The sequence below is a fragment of the Gymnoscopelus braueri genome (genome assembly GCF_963280865.1).
Source record: "Gymnoscopelus braueri genome assembly, chromosome: 4".
In the NCBI taxonomy this organism is placed as follows: domain Eukaryota; kingdom Metazoa; phylum Chordata; class Actinopteri; order Myctophiformes; family Myctophidae; genus Gymnoscopelus; species Gymnoscopelus braueri.
In genome coordinates this window covers 27002328-27023617 of record NC_137605.1, presented here as the reverse complement: position 1 = coordinate 27023617, position 21290 = coordinate 27002328, and the positions used below count along the sequence as shown (strand labels likewise).

Genomic DNA, 21290 nt, shown 5'->3' with positions numbered 1-21290 from the left:
TAAACCATTGTTGAATTGGTGTCCAAGCCTTGACACTCCTCCTTCCAGCACAGAATAAATAATCTCTACTACAAGCAAGACAGGCAAGTAGCACACATAATATGGGAGAAGTGGATGCATTACCTTTTCTAGTTAAGTATGTTAAACACATTATTCATTTGTGTTTTCTCCTTTATTTATGGTAGAGATTACATTCAGGGTGTATGTCTGTAATGAGGTTAAAAGTTTTACAAAGCCTCCGACAGTTTAGTTCTGCAAGAGATTACTGCCTATAATAGAGGGACTCTGTAGCAGATTATGATGCAAAGCAAGTTTATTCCTATTTCTTTATGTGTGGGTTTTACTTATTAGCCTAAACTTCTTCAAGCAGCAGATTGTGCCATTTTGAGTAAATTTGTTACAATGTAGACAAATCTCTCCCACGGGAGACAAAATAAAGTAACCTTGAACCTTGTAATCAACGTTCATTCTTGACAGTGACAGCGTTCCTATAAGCCATGAGCTCAACCCAGCAGCTACTCCGGTCTCAGAGAGACTTGCTGCTGAACTGGACCCGTGACCACCCGGCACCATTGCTGCGTTGGCTACGCGACGCCGACGTGCTCTCCTCCGGTCTCTACCTGTCCCTGCTGGAGCGGTCTCCTTCAAACGCTGTGGCGCAGGCCCTGGAGGCAGTGTGTGCCAGCGAGGAGAGCAGCCAACGTTTCTTACAAGTGCTGAGGGAGGTGCAGGATTATTACTGCGAGGACCTTCAGGCCTGGGTGGAGAGACACTGCAGAGATGAGACAGACAGGAAGCCGGAGCCTGTTCCTGTTCAACTTGAAGGTACAGTAAGGCTGCATGAGTAAGATCTATTTATGATCTCTGCACCTATTAGGAAAAATGTACAATGTATATGTTACGTTTTAACACAAAGACAAATAGTAATGTTTTTCAGAGCCAAGCAATCAGGACACAGACTAAGGGATTGGAATTGAGCCCAGGATTTACTGCATGAGCAGAAGAAGGTAAATTATTGACAGAATACAATTCATAAACACTCTGATGTCTTGCCAATTTCTCTGCCATAAACCCAGCAAAGGCGTTATTGAGTTTGTGCACTATGCACCTACAGTCTCTGGATCAGATATTGACTAAGGTAGTTTTCATTATGAACAACAATGATATAATACAGGGTCACATATTCTTGAGTCTTATCAAGAAAATCAGGTTAAGTCCCTCACCTATTGTACAGTAACACCCAAGAACCACCTTTTAGGTGTTGGCTAGCACTTGTACTTGAGCAAACATAAAATAGGCTCCAAAATAGGATCACTAACATTAGAGGCAATCAATGGTAAGTAAAAAATCGCACCCTGTGTGAAGTGGGCGGTGTCTTGCTAGCTAATCACAATACTGAATGGAGTCAACCAATCATGTACAAAAGATAAATACATTTATTGAAACACTCTTTATGAAACACTCTTTATGATGGACGAAACCATAACTTTAATCGTTTCTTATATAGGGCTATGCACATGTGTCATGTGACACTGGCCAATCACAGTCCTGAATAGATTGTGATTGGCCAATCACAGCGCAGGATAATTGCACAAATTTCCAAACCTCACTTATAGGGGCGGTTTCACTGCCCAAGATAATTGTACAAATTTCCAAACCTCACTTATAGGGGCGGTTTCACCGCCCAAAAATAAGTTCTACAGTACAAGGGTAATTGTCATAATGCCTAAACGATGTTTCTCTGATCTGAGAATGATCATGTAGGAAAAAAGCTCCAGGACAAATTAAGATAAAAGCCATGAAAAGGGATAGAAGGACATTGAAATGTATACGTCAAGATTAAGGAAGATACATTCCTGGGTTCTTCTGACCCATTTGGTTCATGCATGTCAATCTCAGAGGGATATTGCATGTGAGGTTTTGAATTATACAAGCATACTGTACATGTTTATAATGGCAGCTTAAGGTCCCTGCATCTTATTTCCTTAATATTTTACTGCAACATAGTTATTTAATGATTCAAAGATTTTTTTTATAATTTCATAAGCATACAACATCCATTCCACAGACAAAAGATCTACAGGCCTAATTTCTAAGCTATTCAAGGGGAAGAAGAGTAAAGGTTTCACCGTAACCACTGAAGGTAAATTTACTTTCTCATCAAAACCATCATGGAAGATTGGTTCCTAGTACCACTATACAACATAACTAATGCAAGACAATTCAGATATATATGTATAAATGAATTCTTCATATTTATAGAAGAAATTTATTAAATATTGAATTAATTATTTAGAATTACATTTAGCATTTTTGCTTTTGTATAATGCAGTTAAAAAAGAGCTGAAACCTGGCAGGAGCATAAAGTCAGCCAATATCAGAGGTATGTAAATATATTTTTCTCCCAATATTGTCTTTGATCAGAACTGCTTGGTAAACTAAATGTGAAAAATGTTCCCTTGACAAAATTTGCTTGTGATTTTGTGTTGTCAATTACAGTTCCAATTTCTGCCCACAAAACGACTCTTCTGAAACGCACAGAGCAACTAAAATGCTACTCTGAGGGCGAGGGAGATGCTTCAAACTCTGCATCTCATATTGAGATCCGCTATACAGACCTCTTTGTGACAGAAGACTATGAATTAATTGACAGCAGCCAACATGAGTACTTTGACCTAGCCAGTCGACGAGCGCGCATCTATGTCCACCAGGCCTGCCAGCGCATCCGGCCATGTCACCTCTTTAGCCCCCAAGAAACAACAGGAAGGCCACCGAAAAGGGTTAAAGTGAAAGGCATTGCTGGCATCGGAAAGAGTGTAGCAGTGCAGAGACTGGCCTATGAGTGGGCATTGGGGAAGAACATGCGCAATTTCACCTGCGTCTTTGACCTGCGCTTCAGAGAGCTAAATCTGACAAATGACAACCTCTTTGTGCTGTCCTTCATCCCCCTCTATTGCTACATCATCTGCACGGCTATGGCCGAGTTTTTCACCTCGGGGAAACAAGATTGCGCTGATTCAAAGTGTCTGGAGCTGAACCCACCCAGAACAGTCAGTGAAGTTTACTTCTGCTACCTGTTTACAGCCGTGAAGCACCATGCGCTGAAGGGGAGGGCAGAGAGGAGCACCCCAAAATCAGAGGTCCTGTCACTGGCTAGGCAACAACTGACCAGCCTTGGAAAATTGGCTTATGAAAACCTTCTCAACAGAAAGATCCTGTTTGACAGGGCAGATCTGGAGAAATACGGTATTGCACCTGCTGAAGTACAGAGCACCTTCCTCAACATCCTACAGCCTCTTAAAGGAGCACTTCACCCCTGGAAGAAGTTCCAGGGGTGACCACAGGGGGGACCACAGGGGGGACCACAGCGTATCACTGCCTATAACTTCAACTCCCAGAATGCTTTGGTGCCTTGTGGCAGGGGAGGTTCCATGTGGGTGTGATCTCCAACAATAACATCCAAACAGCATGCCAGTGTCGCCATGTCTGCTTATTATAAGCGGCTTCTTTCTAAAATGTAGTTGATATTTGGGCTTGTTTCCAAATGTTTTGATTGCTGTTTAAACCAGTGGTTCTCAAACATGTTCATGTATTTTTCCACAGACCCCCATCTGAAATTATAATTTGTGGCAGGGAGCCCCTAACAAATATGTGTCAAAAATATTCCACATTTTGAAAAGCAAATAAAAATATTTTGCAAAAAATCCACATTTTGGACTTTTTCCCCCTCAAGATTTTTTTGTAAATAGCAGATCTACAAGCTCACAATGGGTTGCGAAGCGTTGTGAGCTTGTAGATCAGCAATTTTCAAATATATAATATCCCATGTCTAGGTAAAGTGCTCTTGGCATAGTTATTTTTCTTTTGGGCTTGTTTTCATAGACCTGGCTGCTTATTTCTCTCACAATATCTGGCAACACTGGCTGTCCTCGCAAACGTTCATCAAGTTACATATATGTCCAAGGATTCGTTAGTGATGTCATATCACTGGGACATATAAGTATCTTCATGCAGTTTCACTTCCGTGTCGCATAGTATTGACATCACTGTCACATCCTTGGTATTATGATCCTAGCCTTTCGTGACGGTGTTTGTTTACCAGCGCTGCTACTCCACGCTGTATTTTTTTTTTCAAGCTTGCGCTTATGAAACACTACACAGGATTATTATTTCATGTCAACATTCAAGTACAACTATCAGAAGATAACTCAGGTAAAGTAATGCCTCACTATACAAGGGCCGCTGGCCGCAGCTAATGGGAGTGGCCGAGTGGCGAAAGAAGGTTGAACAAAGTGTTACGGACACCCCATTGGGGCTGTCTTTTGAGATGGTCTGACTGAGACACGCCGAGACATGTAGTGCGGAAAGGAATGAGACCAATCTCTCATGATGCAAATAACGTCACGAATATTGCGAAGATTACTAGATATCTAAAAACACAGATTATTCACAAAAAAAACCCAGGATCTTGTTTCTTGACTCCTAAACTTCATTAAAAGACCGAAAACTTCTTCCAGGGGTGAAGTGCTCCTTTAAAGAAGAGACAGCTGAGATGTTTTCCTTCTTTCACTTGACTGTACAGGAGCATCTGGCTGCCCTTTACTGTGCAATCAACCTTCACAACCAGGAAGATATAATCCAGGCTCTGGATTTCTGGTGTTTTGGTGAATCACCCCCCACTGCCGTACCTCTACTAAACAAAGACCTGGATGTGGACAAGCTGGAGAGCCTGCACATGTTCACACGTTTCTTCATGGGTCTTCTCCGTGCAAGGCTGGCAGGTCAGCTGGAGGGGTTGGCCCTTACCCCCATGGGGCAACAGGACGGCCTCCCCAAGAAGCTAGGTTTATGGTTCCAGGCCCAGTTTAAAGGCAGGGTACTGGAAAACCAAACTGCCCTGAATCTTCTCCACTGTCTAATGGAGTTTCACATGGAGGAAGCTACAAGCACTGCAGCACCTGAGATCAAGAAACTGAACCTGTTTAAAATGAAGCTGAGTGTGGTGGACTGTGCAGCAATGCATTACGTGCTGCAGTTCTCCCCGCACAAGTTAGAGGAGCTCAACGTAGGCTACTCAAACATCGGAAACAGAGGACTCAACAGACTGGGTCCAATCCTTCATCGCTGTGAATCTCTCTAGTAAGTGTGATGATACAATATACAATCATATCATATAATGTGTGATTATACAATATGCATGACAAAAATACAAAGATAATAACTAACTTTTACACCACATGAAACACATTCTGAAATGGATGACTTACTGTAGGTAACACAGATGATCTCTTTCAGTTTGAGATACAACTGCCTTGACAGACAAGCAGCCATTTTAGAATCTGCCGTTTTGAAATCAACCGAATGCCAGGTGAAGAAGCTGTTGTAAGTAACATTAAGTAATATTGAATGCAAAGTAAATTTATCAAGCAGCCTGAAATATACTTGACTGAAGCATTAATTGCTGTGCTGTTATTGAATAGAATTACTTTGGTCCTGCAGTATGTGTGGCAATAATCTGGGTCCAGAAGGGGCTTTGCAGCTGTGGAATGCTCTGGAACACAACACCACAGTGGAGGAACTTTACCTTGACATCACTGGCATCACTGAGATGGGCACAGAGAATATTGTCAACTGCCTCGGCAAGAACACCTCTCTTAAGACACTGACGTAAGTACAAAGACTCACATACATTGTTCACAGCTTTCAGAAACATGATCACACTGCCATGCCATCTACTGGAGTGTGGGGTGAATGACATGTCCATCGTTTTGTTTGTGTTTGATCAGCATTGCGGGGAATGACATCGGAGAGGGAGGAAGGAGAAGGCTGAGGGAGCTAGAGCGACGAAGGCCGGATCTCCGGATTATTGGAAACTTTGTAGATGACCTTGGTTTACTTCAGGCCTACCTGGACTGGGTGGAAGAGATCCGGGCTGACCGGGACCAGATGGACTCGGTGAAGAACGCTGATGCCTTGCGGTCTGTCCTGAAAGGTCTGCAGGTAATAGAGGAGGGAGAGAATGCAGTAAAGGCCAGGGAGCTGAAGACCAAGATTCTGGAGTTGCTGAAGCCTTCTATTGTTTGAGCTGGTGGAAAATGACCATATGATTATATGTATATTTAGGGGGTGCAGTTCGACCTAAAGCAGTAAGCTTGAGAAAAACAACAATGAAATAAATAAAAAAAAAAGTTGTTAATATGTCACATGTGCTGATGACTTATCTTTCCTATTAATATGTTGGTTCATGTTAATGTGTATTTTCAGACCTTTAACCATAATCCCTCAATACTTAGTAAACTTGAACTTTGTACTTTGTCTGCTCTTTTTTCCCTTCTACACCAAACCTCTTTTCGGAAAATAGCCAATCTACAAGCTCGAAACACCTCGCAGCGTGAGGCGTTGCGAGCTTGTAGATCTGTTATTTGCAGCTAATGTTCCCCTTAGAATAGGGATTTAGGGTTAAAGTGGATAATGTAAAAGAATTCTGAAGTTCCTAATCACACAAAGATTTGGCGGCCCCCTTGTAGTAACTCTGAGGACCCCCTGTTGAGGACCCCTGCAGTAAGGACTAAAAGACTCCACTTTCCTTCATCCCAAGTGCTATTGATACTGTATGCTTAATGAAAGATAGCACTTTGATAGCTTTCCTTGCACAAACTTGTATATTGCACACTTGTTTTCATTTCCCTGTATGGCACATTTGTACTTGGTATGAATTAACTCCATTTGCCTGTACTTGTTCTGTTTAAATATTTGATGTTATTCTTTTTCTATGCAATCATGTTTTTTATGTGAACCCTGGCTGCAAAACATTTCCCCCCTAGGGGACTATAAACAATCCTGTCCATTGGGATATATTTCATATGGCCTTTGCACAGAGGACCATAGCTTAAGCTACACCACTGTGAAACATGTTCATTTTAATAAGGTCTTGACATCCTATTTTTTTTTTTTAACATTTACAATTTAATAAGTCATAAACATAGTTGAAAATATAATTTGATGTAACATTTTGAAAATCAGACATGTTGCGCCAACTATACATTTGCATACATTACATGTAGGTAGGCTATGTTGGAAATGTCAAACCTTTTCAATTGAATGCATTGAATTCAGCTCCCCCCTGATACAATGAACTTTCATGGTATCAAGGCTCTTTGCCTCATGATTCATTTTCAAACATTAAGTAATCTCAGTTATGGAAACAGGCACTCCGATCCAAGGAATTCAGACAGTACAATTCAGTGCCGTCTAGCCTACCAGATGCAGTCTGATTATATCAGGAGAGTTTTTGCTCAAACGTTCAACAAATCTAAATCATGCCAAAATAAAATGACAACTATTGATTACCGATTAGATATGAAAAAACAGTTTAGTTTATTGTCATGGAAGGTATCTGTACAATCTACACAGAATCGAGGCGCTTGTGGTAAAAGGTAAGCTTTACGTGTTTTCTTTTCTTCTTTTTCCTCTTGCTCGTACTGAGAGACACTATCTAGGCAGACCTGGTGCTCAGTTTCAATTATATTTAATAAAATATACAGACAAAGTCAGTAGACATGTCACTAATGCTCAAGTACATATTCAGATAAACATGTTTGGGTCCATATTTACATATACCATTTACACAAACTTACACAGCTTTATCATGTGATTACAGGTGTGCATGTAGGCAAACAGCTGAGACATGCCTAGTACCCCGAAAATAGGCCATCTACAAGCTCACAATGTGTCACAAAGCGACGCCCAGCGCGTTGTACTGTGACGCGTTGTGCGGTGGGTGAGCTTGTATATCGTCTATTTTCGGCATGTGACAACGTTGTACGATATAATTCAGACTTCAAGTCACTTAATGAAATTGCATTGTACTCATCATGGCAAAATGTATAGTGCAATACAAACAGGGACATGAATGAATGGCGTTTGAACGTATTGCATGGTAAGAATGTTGGTGCTCTGCACCAGGTTGTCTATAACTCCACACCACATTATACATGTACCATGTGATATAAAATGCACATAAAAGACGGGACTGGCCCTACGGGTCTGGAAGATGGCTGCTACAAGACAGTGTTTCTCAGTACTCCACCGAAGTGTACTTCTTGCCTGAACAACCGCTGGAGTCACAGTCTCAAACAGAGGGATTAGGTGGATAAATAGGCTTCCGCCGCAAGCAACCAGTCCTCAGGGTAAGCTTATTTAATGATGTCCATTTATTCACCCAGGACTCCTGCAAGCGAGAAAGAGAAGGGAGAAGGGCGATATGTCATCAGCACTCAGACATACAAGTTTTAACTGTAACATTTGAATTAGTTTAATCATGAAACAATAGACCATATTCACATGGCGGACACTTTACTATTCTATAGTCTCTTTTGATTACATGTCTCATCAACACCAGAAAGTAGGGATGCTATTAGGATTTTAGGACCTATCACTGATCGGGAAACCATTCGGTAAAAAAAAAACGGAAAGAAATTCCCCTTAGTTTTTGCCTCTGGGGGTCCCACCTCCTTTTTTGTGTAGAAACGGGAACTCGTGTGGCTCCTCCCCTTTCTTAGTCCCCTTTCTAGGTGCTTCGGTGTTTATTCCTACTAACAACACTACATGTTTAAGGCAGTGGTGCTCTTGAGAGATTACTGATCACCTGAAGCTGGATCGGCCAGTACCGATCACCGATTTGATCATGTGGGAGGGCAATATTTCTAAGAATGTATTTTCTTTCTTTCTTTACTTAGTTACCGTGTAGAATTATTTGACTATTTTGTAGCAATAACAGTAACTATTCCTATTGTTTAAAACAATGATAAAGACCAAAAAACTGGCAAAAATGTATAATTACCTGATTTAATAAAAGGTGTAGTCAACAAATAAAAGGCTGATTGATTTTATAATGGTTAGAGGTTGACTGCCATTAGAGTCACGCATGTAAAATAAAAAGCATACATTTAGTTATTGAAATAAACAGTTTCCTTAACTCTTTGACTGCCAGAGTATTTTCATAAAGTACTCCCCCATTGCCAGCAATTTGTGTTTTATTTTTATATTTTGAAAATTTTCATGAAAATAATTGATCAGACTGTTTTTTAAAGACGGCGCACAAATCCGCCACTAGAGAGCAGCACATGACAGCTAGATCAGCTGTCATGACAGCTCGCACTCCACACACAGTGTCAAAGAGATAAATACATGGTCCGTGGTCCATGTGGTCCCAGATTGTCCGATCGACAAAATTACGATGTGATACACGACGGCGATGACTGATCGTCACCCAGACCATAGATTATAGAAGAGAACCTGTCCGTTCGTTAGTTATACAGTGTGAAAAACCCTTTGTTTACCTAAACTGGACGAAAATGACCGGGGGAAAAGAATCAAAAAACGGAAACGGAACCCAGGTCATGAAACCGGATGCAGATGTGGGTGAAGTAAGTGGAACTCGAAAATAACATTGAATTTTAAGCAGCATAGTGCGATCAGAGATTAAACAATGAACGCGATTCCAACGCGTCAAAGGCGTGGGTGGATTAAGTAGTAATTGACGCGTTTTCGAGTCAATGGCGTTTATAGAGTTAAAGACACGACAAGATAGCAGCAGACTCATATTGTGGTTTGCCTGTCCCGATTTTAATCGGCCTGATCAAAAGCTACAATTCTTAAGATTGCAGACGCCAAAGTTATTGTACAGAACCTTCAAATGGCAAAGTTATTGTACAGAATAGAATAACACATGTGTTATTAGTTAAGATACTATACCTATGTTGTAATTATTTATTTTGGGACCGCAATGGAATTAAGTCTTCCAACTTTTTGTGCTATCCGGGTAACTCTACTGAACTATGCACCTTGGTGAATTGTAATCATGAATTTATCAAATAAATCAAAAAGAGTGCTGAACCGTGTTGTGATGCTCGGTCGCTGGGAAGAGGAGTGTTCCAGTGGGTCTTTACCATAGAAATGCACGGCAGAAAGGCACTGGCAGCTTAAAAACGCTTTCTGTGGACACGGCCCCTTAAACTCTCATATGCGTGCTGCATCTTACAACTGTAGGGGGCTGTGAGCCAATAACCGTGCAGAAGACAATGCACAATGACATACAGTTGTTGCCAACCTCTTGCAAACTCTGACATCTAATGTTTCTGACATGATTAGAAACCTTTTTAGGATTACGGTTAGGGAAAATTGAATTATTTTATGGACAATTTCCACCAGGCTGGTGAATCTGCAACTGATCTTACAATGGAAAGGTGAGAAGAAGGATAACAGGCAGTGTTGCTACTTGCTATCCTACATGGCACAAAAAGTTGGGACTCTCATCAAGTCTGAATCTGACTGGTCTGGTGTATCGCTGTACAGGTAAAGATTAATAATTTGTAAATTTGAAACATTTGGAGAAAAGAAAATTTACCGATTTTGAAAACTTGAAATATGCCATTCATAATGAGTACTTTTATTTAGGCATTTTAAGAATATTTTGAATACAAGCCTTTTACTTTTTCTACAATTTCTACATTGTGGTATTATTAAGTAAAACAAATCAGACTACTTTTTCCACCCCTGAATTATTTCTCACCATGAAGCCCTATGTGCTACAGTATGTATGATGGTATTGTGAGAGCTGTGTATAAGGCCAGTAGATCCTACTTTACCTAATCTAAAAAGCCACACAACATGTCATCAAGCCAGGTTGGAATAAGCATGTGAATACACATCATGCAGAAGCTATGGAGGCATTCAAGGCTTGGGTTCAGATAGGCCGAGATAGAGGCCTGCCCTGTAATAGATTAAGCTGACTAATGCAAGGTTCATTATGTTTGCAAACACGGCTGTTGACAGATTCTATGTTGTCCATAACTCTTGTTCCTGCCACCAGCCACCAAGGTCAAATCTGGCAAAGCTGGGAGTCTGGAGAAGTATAGCCTAGCCCTATTTGATTAGCTAGTGTGGTATCTAAAGTCATGGAAAGGATTCTAATTGGATCGGTTTCATGAATATAATAATGAACAAAACAGTTTGACTTCAAGGCTTCAACATGGTACTTATTTGTGTATTTGTTCCTTGACAGAAGTAGCTGAAACATAGAGATTAATTGGATTTATTGATGCTTGCTTCTAAGGCTTTAGACCGAGTAACCCATGAGAAGTTGTTTCAGAAATTGAGTCAAAGGGGCGTGCCTGATATTATGATAAGAATCCTGGCACACTGGTATGCCAACCAAAGCATGCAGGTCAGATGGGGCAACAGCGTTTGTGCCTCCTTTGGTGTTGGTAATAGAGTATGACGGGGGGGCTGGTGAAAATAGCCCCCCAGCTTTAATGTGTACATGAATTATTTATACGAGCAACTAAGAGGCTGCAAAATTGGTCGGTATCACCCTAATTAACCATCTTAAGTATGCGGATGATTTGGCTATTTTTTCTCCTAGCAGTGCTGGCTGGGTTTCAACAGCTGCTGAATATTATGCTCTGATTATGGGGTCAAACATGGTGTGTTATACAGTATAATGCTAAGAAGAGAGTTGTCATAACATGAAGTGCACAAAATAAACAAGAAAAAAAGTGGAACAAAATGTCACAACACAACCTTGTTTGTGTTGGATGTTTTTCTAATGGACTCAGAGTCTGAACTAATTAACAAGTTGTGATTTGCCAATGTGCGTGTACATTTACGACATTTAACCTCTACTTCGCAACAACATGAGTAAAGCTCCCGTCTGTCTATCAGTCCCACCCCCACATGCTCTGTAGTCTGCGCTCAGCTGAGAGGTTGAACCGAGAGTCATCTTTAATGTTTGACAGGACACATATTAGCCAACAGATCTGCAAGCTTTTTTCAGCAAGCAACGCTAGCACGACTAGGGGCGGGATGATAGAAGTAGCTCATGATACGATACTGTGACAATATTTGACCCCATGTCACGATATCCACGATAATAGATATATTGTAAGACATTTAATTTACGATATATCACGATATCTGCCTAAATGAAGAAAAAATAACCGTAAAAAGTATAACAATGTCTCCTCTATATCACAGTATCATGTTCCATTTAACATCATCTTATCTGATATCACCTTCACACTCCAAATAATACCCATAACGTTGACTATGGAGCAAAGAGCAATGTTATGGTGAGCAATGTTACAATATTACAAGAGATGCAAAGGAGACTGCCAGGTTTGTAATGAATCTCTGCCAGTCACCAATCAGTTATGTTGACTAGGGTTGGTAACACTAGGGAATGTCTGTTCCCCATCTTTTTCACCTTTATATTACGGAATCAGTCATCTTATTGCGTCTTGTAATAAAATATCGATACGTGGCAACAGCGTATTGATCGCGAAAGGAAGTACGATGTTGATTCTTTGTCCCACCCCTACGTTCCACAAAGTATAAATTAAGCATACGAATTTCATTGATTGCACAGATGGGACAGTGCCATTGAACGGGCTACTTAAGAAAACACTCGTGGCAGCAACTTAACAACTGTGCAGTCCGTGCAGTAAGTATCAAAAAGTCTAAAGAGCAAAGGCACTTCTCTTTGGAGGTGGTGAGGCTGTTGCAGCATTGTGTGTGTGTGTGTGTGTGTGTGTGTAAGAGAAAGGCTGTACATGTGTGTGTGTTAGAGAGGGAGAGAGTTCAGTGAGAATAAAAGTTGATGATGTAAGATGTGTACATACTGTATGCAGACTCACCCTTCTGATTTTTTCCTGTGCTCCCTTCTCAGCCTCTATATCGTCCCTGCTTCCTTGAGTTTGCTCACCAGGTCGTCTACCGTCTCCACCTTCACACCGGCCAGTCTCTGAGGAGGCGCATCCACTCTCACCGTCTCCAACCGTGACGTCATGTCAACGGCCAGGTCTGCTGGAGTCATTTTAGCAATCTTCTTCTTTTTGGCTTTCTAAGTAAGTAATGTAGAGAAAGAACATGAGTGAATCTTTGCTAAAACAATTTGCGTATACCGTTTTAACTGCTCATCTTTGGAGCATTCGTTCATGGTTGTGTAGTGGTGAGTAAACGCACAACACCAACACCAAGATGAACAAGATCTTTCTTACTTTATTAACTCATTGAGTGCCAATGACGTCTTTTGACGGCCGTTTTCAGTGTGCCATTAGTGCCAATGACGTCTTTTGACGTCACCTTTTTTTTGGGGGGGTATTTTTTTTTTTATATCTCAAAGGAACTAGGAGAAAACGATTTTCAAAAAGTTAATGCTCCATCCACTTCAATGTTAAAATGTAAACGGAGAAAAAAATCACATTTTTCAATTTTTCCTGCCTGTGGCATATCAACAAGCTTGAAATAAGCCTGGCAGTGAATGAGTTAACATGCTACTTCAATTTATTTCAAGAGTTGACAGATTTATGGGGATCACATCCCTGAAACACAATCAACTCTGTAACTTTAGTGTGTGTGGATGTCTGTACCATGATATTGGGAAGAGTGGCGTATCTGGGGGTATTGAGTCGTAGGTCTGCAGTCACCACTGCAGGCATGTTGATCTTAATGGTCTCCAGTCCACCATCGATTTCTCTCACCACTTTCACCTTACCATCTTCAAATGTCACCTCAGATGCAAAGGTACCCTGGAATAACAACACTGAGCCTCAATTCAAGAAATCGGGAAAAGCAACATTAACATGACATTATTTGGTTTAAGTCCCTGTAAATTATGTAAAATGTCTCCAGCATTAGCCCACGCTAGGAAAAGCAAGGCAGTTGTATTTGTATAGCAAATTCCAACAACAAGGCAATTCAACATGCTTTACACAGAACATCTAGCAGAGGAAACACAATTATAAAATTACATTAGGATACATAAAACAAAAGTAAAAATTAACAGATACAGTTACAGTGTAAGTCAAAGGCAACAGAAAATGCTACGGTCAAGGTTTTAATGTTTTCTTTTAAAGTAATAAGTAGGTGTGATTGTTTTTGATGATTGTGTTGCTCTTTGTCACATATCTAATTACTTTGGGACTGTCTGGGGTAGAGGCTTAAACTTTTTGTATGTCTATGTGTATTTTATTGTCTTATCTTGTCTTGTATACAGTGTATACTATGTTTCTTCCAGGGTTCCCACACATTTTTAACGATGAATTTTCAAAACTTTTCCATAACTTTTCCACTGTAAATTATATCCAAACATTTTCCAAAACATTTGTTTCATTTGAAACCTTTTCCAGGCCTGGAAACAGTTTTTTTGAATTTCAAAATATTTCCAGGAATGTCATGACCGTGGGAACCCTTTCTGTGCTAATGCATGTGATGACTAAATTTAGCTCTGGGGATCAATAAACTACCTACCATTTCTTTTCTTTTGCTTTTAGCATTTTATATTTTGTTCAGATAGCACAGTGAACAGTGAGACAGGAACGACAGGAGAGAGAGGGGGGATGACATGCAGCAAAGTACCTAAAGGACTATAGCCCCATTCATGTGGCATGCACTCCCACCCGGTGATCCACAGGGGTGCCCCACTACCTACTGACTTTACCACTTTTTGTCAAAACTAAGTATAGAAAGCACAACAGGGCCTAAACACAAATGTTGCAGACTGGCAAAGATTGTGCATTGTAATGACTCCTCAGTATCATAGCATAGTACGCATCTTCAATATCAACATCCGGCAGTCGTTAAGTATCAGGTTAAATATGGCAGTTTGTTGGCTTGCCATTTTAAAAGGCTTACTCTTAAACTTATGATTCCTCAAACCTTAGGATGTTATTGTTTATTAACAGGTAGAGTGCCTCCTCTGTTGGCTGAACAGAGCAACTACACCCTACATGGCCACTGATTCCAAGCAGCCTTTGACCTTCGGTGTAGGATTTGTGTAGCTCTGACTGACTCAAACTAGTATCCACCATACTTGATAAGACACTTGGGACAGTGACATAACGTCAACACAGTTTGCTCTTAGGTGCGAGTCAGTTTACTATGACTCAATCACCACATCACAGTTAAAACTCACTTGAGGCCAGTCCAACAAGGCAGCCGTCATCTGACCTGTCTGGTTGCAGTCACCATCAATGGCCTGTGGAGGGGGGGGGGAAAAGCAGGGAGTCATAAAATATTTCAGGAAAAGTACAATGAAGTGACAAGCTACCGAAACGACTTTGATGAGGTGGTAACCTGATGATATGCAGTCAAGTAGCCAATGTTCTGATGGGGATATAGATTGGTTGGTATTCAATAGTTTTATTGATATCCATCCAATAGTAATGTTCAAGCTGAAATTTTAATTCTACTACAGTGGTAGTTTTGCTTTCGGATATCTCAAACCTGTTTGCCGAGGATGACGAGTTGAGCCTCCTCCTTCTTTGCCAGAGCCGCAAAGATCTTGGAGACCTGCAGGGGTCCCATTGTACTGTAGACTTCTGCAGAGATTTCCACGTGGATGCCACGATCCGCCCCCATGGCAAGTGCAGTGCGGATGGTCTCCTAAATAAACGACATGCACTTGAGACACAGCTCTGAAAAGACAGAAAGAACAATGCAACCCTTCGCCGTTTTTTTGCCATTAGACAAGTTCTGCAATCCATGACTAAAAACACAGTATATTCTTTAGATGGTAGCAAAATGGTAGGTTTGGATGTGTTCTTTTGCTCAAAGACACATTTAAAAAATGCACAGAAGTTGAAACTCAAAGCACAGCGAGATAAGGAACCATTCAAGTGAAACAGCTCGGCTTTACATGACAGACACTTGGCACCACATTCAACTTGGCTTAATACTAACAGAGACTCCTGGGAACAGCAGTGAATCCTTATCTAGCAAGAGTTGTGACAGAAAGAAAAAGGTGGGAATGATTACCTTTACACAGCCATTTTCGGGGCAAATAAGGCCACTATAAAACGGAGATTTGTTCAATCAAACCTGGCTGTGACTGCAACAGTGCTGTTGGATAATCTGTTATTTGACTTATTTCTATTAACTCTTTCACTGCCAGAGTATTTTCATAAAGTACTCCCCCAGTGCCAGCAATTTTCGTGTTTTTTTATTTTTATATTTTGAATTTTTCTCATGAAAATAATTTAAGGGGACATAATGTAAAGACCCAGCACAAATCCGCCACTAGAGTGCAGCACATGACTGCTTGATCAGGTCGTTGGGTCTCTCTCAGCCTTCTTGATAGATTAGACAGGGAAAAACATGAAAACGGAAGTGACGTCGTCCCAGATTGTTTTGATCGCCAAAATGCCGTCGTGATACACGACGGCGATGACTGATCGTCACCCAGACCATAGATTATAGAAGAGAAACTGTCCGTTTGTCCGTCATACCGTGTGAAAGACCGTTTATTTACCCATTTTGGACGAAAATGACTGGGGAAAAGAATCAAAAACCGGAAACGGAATCCAGGTCATGAAACCGGATGCAGATGTCCGTGAAGTAAGTGGAACTCGAGAATAACATTGAATATTAAGCAGCATAGCGCAATCAGAGATTAAACAATGAACGCGCGTCCAGCGCGTCGACGGCCAACTGGACAAAGTAGCACTTGACGCGTTATCACGTCGTCCGCAGTCAAAGAGTTAACAATTTTGATTGTTTATTTTCCTCTACAAAAGGCAAGGAAGTCCACACCCTTAAGTGACTTCATTAATCAAGGGGTCCAATGAGTGATGTTTCGAGCTAAAGCTCTTCAGTCTGAAGAAGAGTGTTTGATCGAAATGCTTAATTTAAAAACTTAAGGGAGCTACAATGCAGGCTGTGTTTGCCTTTGATCTTTGCTAAATTTGGGTCCAGCACCCACCTTCAAAAGGTTTTTGGACGTGCAGCACTTCTTTTGATCTTGTTTCATGTTCAGATTTTAGACATGTTCTTTGAAAGAATATTATGCCATTTGATCAGATAAATGAATTTGAATCCTCTAGGCATGGCTCTCACTACCACCTCAGACGATCTACACTCGCCACCTTAAATCCCATGAAATGGTTGGGCAACAAATCTTTCTACGATATGGGCACTGCTCATGGCCTGGACAGAGGCTGCACACACACACACAATTATGTTAATATAAACATACGGTATTTAACATAGCTATTGGGGACGTAACAGTTAATCAATCTAATAGATTTTTTTTTTTTTCGATAATTAGAAATGTCATAATATAATTGCTTAGTAATCAATCCCTATTTTGGGAATGTCAGTAGAAAGAAATATAAAAAATTAAAAATATATATATAGTGAAAATAGCCGTCGCAGTGAATTGTGAGCTTGTAGATCTGCTACTTTCACAATTTTTGCATGACACAAACTTAAGTGGTTAATCGATTCGTTGATATATAAAACATAAAAATATATATTTAAAAATACACTACTCAATTATTCGATTAATCAGAAAGGTAATCGATAGAATAATCGATAGTTGCAGCACTAATAGCTCATAAACAAGCCTAACAAAACAATCCTACAGTAGCTAACATAAACATACCTCATACGCAAAACTCAAAAGAATGAACTATGCCTCGATTTTTATTCTGACCAGCGGACCACAGTGCCACAGTGCATGTCTAGAGGACATTGGTAAAAAGGCACTTGTGCATATTAAGGCCGGTCTGGGTTGTGGCCCTGAATATCGGAGTAGGGCCACAGTAGGTGGCTCTACAATTGTTACATGAATTTGTTCTGCAAATGTATTTGTAGCTGTGAAGAAATGCTTAATATTATTAGCCATGGATGAAGCATTTCAGTGTATGGCACTACTTTCATCTTTCAATGCATAAATCCTGCTTTACCCAGCACTTCAGAAGAGAATTGCTGACCACAGCGCATTTACAATCTATGGAAATGGTTATTTTTAGCATGGTTATCATCAACAAATGAAAACACGACAACATAACCAGACTCCACATGCACCTGCTCGGAGAATTAGTACTATATGGCTATTGGCTAATTCCCTGCATGTCTTTAACCCATTAAGATTGGAATGTGTCATTTTTAGATACAAGCTCATAGCACGACAGGTGCCGCGCTATGAGCTTGTAGATCTGCTATTTTTTAAATATTGTGAAAATGTATGCAAATCTTTGAATATATATATTTTTAAAGCAAACATTTTTAACTCAAATCTTTGCTTCTGGGGATTCTACAAATGTCTTCTAATTTATTTATTTTTAAATGTATGTTGTTATAATATAAGTGGTTCTCAAACTTTTTCATGTCAAGGACCACCCAAAATGATATGTGTTTGTTTAGCCACGGAACCCCATCTCAAGATATTTTGTTCCAGGGACCCCCACCAGAAGCAAAGATTTGAGTTACAAATGTTCGCTTTAAAAAATATATAATTCAAAGATTTGCACTAATGTTCAAGATTTTTTTTAAACAACAGATCTACAAGCTCAATAACAGATCTACTGGGTGCCACGCTATGAGCTTGTATATCTGCAATTTTGTAATACCCAAAGTATAAAACAATGGTTTAAGTGGTTACACAGATGTGTTCCTGGTCTTAACGGGTTTTAAGGACATCTGTAATGAGGCGGTGGTGCAGAGGCCTGGTGCTCCGTCACACCCACCTGTACTTGCTGCGGCCCGCAGCTGACAGCCACCACCTCCTTAATCAGCTTCTTCTCCTTGAGCTTGACCGCTTCCTCCACGGCGATCTCACAGAAGGGGTTCATTGAGTGCTTCACGCCATCCGTCACGACGCCCGAGTTGTCTGGCTTCACGCGAATCTGTAGGAGGAAGAAGAAAGCATTAGGACAGCCAAGAGTCACGACGGGGGCACAGCGTGATGAAAGGGACAAGTAGCCTAGATTCTCTAGGACAACCTGACAGACAGGGTGATGGAGAGCAACGAGAGAGAGGGAGGGTGCAGTGGTGCACAGAGGCAGAAAGCCAGGTTCGGTGCGTTGTGCTGAAAGGCAATAAAGCAAAGTGATGCACACTTCAGTGGCTTTGATCCATGCACTGTTTACAGTCATTATCCATTATTATTCATATAATATTTAAGGCCAATTGACGCCAACGGTTTGGATCTGTCTGTCATTGTTGCTTTTCACGGTTTGTCACCCCGTAGTGCAGCGGTTCTCCAACTTTGTTGGCTTCAGTACACCCTTTCTGATTCCTGAATCCAAATACCCCCCTTTACCCGACTACAACATTGTACCTAAGAAAACTACAATCGAAAACATAGCTGGCATATGATGCTATGAATGAATGATAACCCACCTTTTGAAGAATATAACATTACAAAAAAGAATTGGAGTGAATGAGTTGCAATTAGTGACTCCTGAGCAGATTTATTTTAAATTGTGGCCATAAAATTGTAAGCCCCGTTTTGGTGCCAATACGTTAGATAATAATGTGCAAATAAGTATTGCTCATTTCTATTAACTTACAATGTTTTATTCATTAAACATAACTGTAAAATATATTCTTCCATTTTCAATCCCTGTAGTACTTCTGCGTACCCCAAGGGTACACAACACGTTCCCCCCCATTGAGAAACATTGCTGTAGAGTATGCAGCAGGTCATCCTGTCAGTGTATGTGTCCATTTGTTAGCAAAATAACCGATTACAATGAAATTCAAGCAATGGTCCTTAGATGACCCTCTCCAGTTGACTAACTTTGGAATGTTGCTGCTGCTTCAGCACTGGGAGTGTGCAGGGTTTGCATCCACTTCCAGATGCTTTTGTTATTACCATTTTGTCTTTGGAATGCTAAGTAGCCTTCAAGAACTATCCTATACTGTGTGCATATTATATATAAAATGAAGATTGTATCAGTGACAATTTGTATATTTTACGAACATTTACGACTAAGTACATTTTAATCGACAAAAACGGTTATCTAAGCCTTGGACTAATCCTGGACTAATCCTTGACTGTTTCATAATAAAAAAAAGTGCCTACTCTCTAGTAGGAATCACTCTAGTTGTATCACTGTACAAATATACTGAAAGCCTGGCTGTAAGACAGATCCAGTTGAGTGCAGCTAAAGCAGGAGCACTCTGACTGCTGCAGAGAACAGCTGTAAACAGATACTCATATAACTGCCAACACTTGTGAATTTAGCAGGAGACTCCTGGATATTCACCTTATCTCCTCCTGTGATTCTGAATTATAATTTATCCTCTGAAAATATCCTAAATTTTTGACGACTCAACCCGAGACTCTGTGGTAAAAGTGAGCATGTCCAAGGGTGTTGTTACTCATCTCAATGACATGCAGCCGGGCCATAATGTAAGTCAGTGAATACTACAGTAAGTGAATACAAAGTCAGTGAATACTAAGTCTGTGAATACTAAGTCAGGCGCCCAACCAAAGAAATCTCCTAATTTTTCAGTTTAATGTTGGCAGGTATGCAGATACTGAAAAGGAAAAAAACTACTTAATCAATAATATTTTCTCTGTAAAGTCTGACAAAAGATTGGTTTGAGTGAGAGGCAATGCATTTATAAAAGCATTTTTGATCAAGCAAACCACCCTGATTATAATAGTTAAAATATCTTCTACAGGTACAGTAGCACTTTTTAATCAAATTGTATAGGCCGGGAGAAAAATAAAACGGGTTGATCTTTGCAGCAAGATGTATGGGAATTATCGATTAACTACAAAAAATAAATTGTTTACATTGCAGCAAGTGATCTGAGGAATTACTAACATTTGGCTTTTTGGTATGGGCTGACCAGCTTCAATACTAGCCCTAGAATGGCTGTGACATTACATACATTTCATGTATTACATATAATTTATGTAATATCACAGCCAATCTAGGGCTGTTTCAATACCAGACCTAGAATGGCTGATATTCCATTCTCGGGCTAATTCATTACAGATCTTTCACAACCTTATGACTTATGAGACTGGTTGGAGTCATTTGATTTTCACGTTAGGTGACGTAAAACTGTGTTAGCAATGCATTTTAACGACAGCCTTTTGCGATCAAGTTACTTACATTAGTTTTCCTACAATACACTGTAACGTGTCTACTTATGTGACACTGTCAGTCAGATAGTGATAGGGCTAACAGATTGCATAAAGACGAGCAAGAGGCTAGCAGGTCACAGCACCCCAAAGAGTACGAAAAATAGCATATTTCGCATGTTCTTGAAATTGTTTTTAAACAAGGACACAATACCTTGACTGCGTAGTCAATGACACGTTTAACTCCAACGAGAACTCGGCCAGACATTGCAGTTGTTGTTGTTGCAAGGTTAGCTAACTGGATTAGCCTCACAGGTAGCCAGTCACCGCAATGAACCTCAAGGAGAGGTCGGAAATTTTTAACAGTGATTCCGCCGAAAGGCGGAACTAAATGGGACCGCCCACCATC

General features: G+C 40.4%; 2 protein-coding genes across 2 annotated transcripts; one reads left to right on the top strand and one right to left on the bottom strand.

The window, feature by feature from the left end:
* Positions 1 to 497: 497 nt before the first annotated feature.
* LOC308084722 (NLR family member X1-like) lies at positions 498 to 6151 on the top strand (the record flags this gene model as incomplete). Its single annotated transcript, XM_080427557.1, has 8 exons — positions 498 to 825; positions 2069 to 2143; positions 2333 to 2383; positions 2500 to 3285; positions 4518 to 5139; positions 5296 to 5382; positions 5500 to 5667; positions 5787 to 6151. The coding sequence occupies 8 exons, from the start codon at positions 498 to 500 to the stop codon at positions 6082 to 6084; spliced, it is 2415 nt and encodes an 804-aa protein (XP_080283683.1). The 3' UTR covers positions 6085 to 6151.
* Positions 6152 to 7353: 1202 nt separating this feature from the next.
* On the bottom strand, positions 7354 to 21246 carry etfb (electron transfer flavoprotein subunit beta). The gene is made up of 7 exons (XM_080427553.1): positions 21096 to 21246; positions 18528 to 18686; positions 15286 to 15444; positions 14975 to 15037; positions 13431 to 13589; positions 12696 to 12901; positions 7354 to 8230 (listed from the first exon to the last, which is right to left on the bottom strand). The coding sequence occupies exons 1-6, from the start codon at positions 21147 to 21149 to the stop codon at positions 12731 to 12733; spliced, it is 765 nt and encodes a 254-aa protein (XP_080283679.1). The 5' UTR covers positions 21150 to 21246; the 3' UTR covers positions 7354 to 8230; positions 12696 to 12730.
* Between the last annotated feature and the right edge of the window lie 44 nt (positions 21247 to 21290).

Bases quoted from the DNA above. Each gene is read 5' to 3' on its own strand.
- etfb (XM_080427553.1), bottom strand. From the start codon at position 21,149: ATGTCTGGCCGAGTTCTCGTTGGAGTTAAACGTGTCATTGACTACGCA. The intron at 18,687-21,095 runs GTATTGTGTCCT...TTCCTCCTACAG, and splicing joins TCATTGACTACGCAGTCAAG to ATTCGCGTGAAGCCAGACAA. The intron at 15,445-18,527 runs GTGGGTGTGACG...TCGTTTATTTAG, and splicing joins GCGGGCCGCAGCAAGTACAG to GAGACCATCCGCACTGCACT.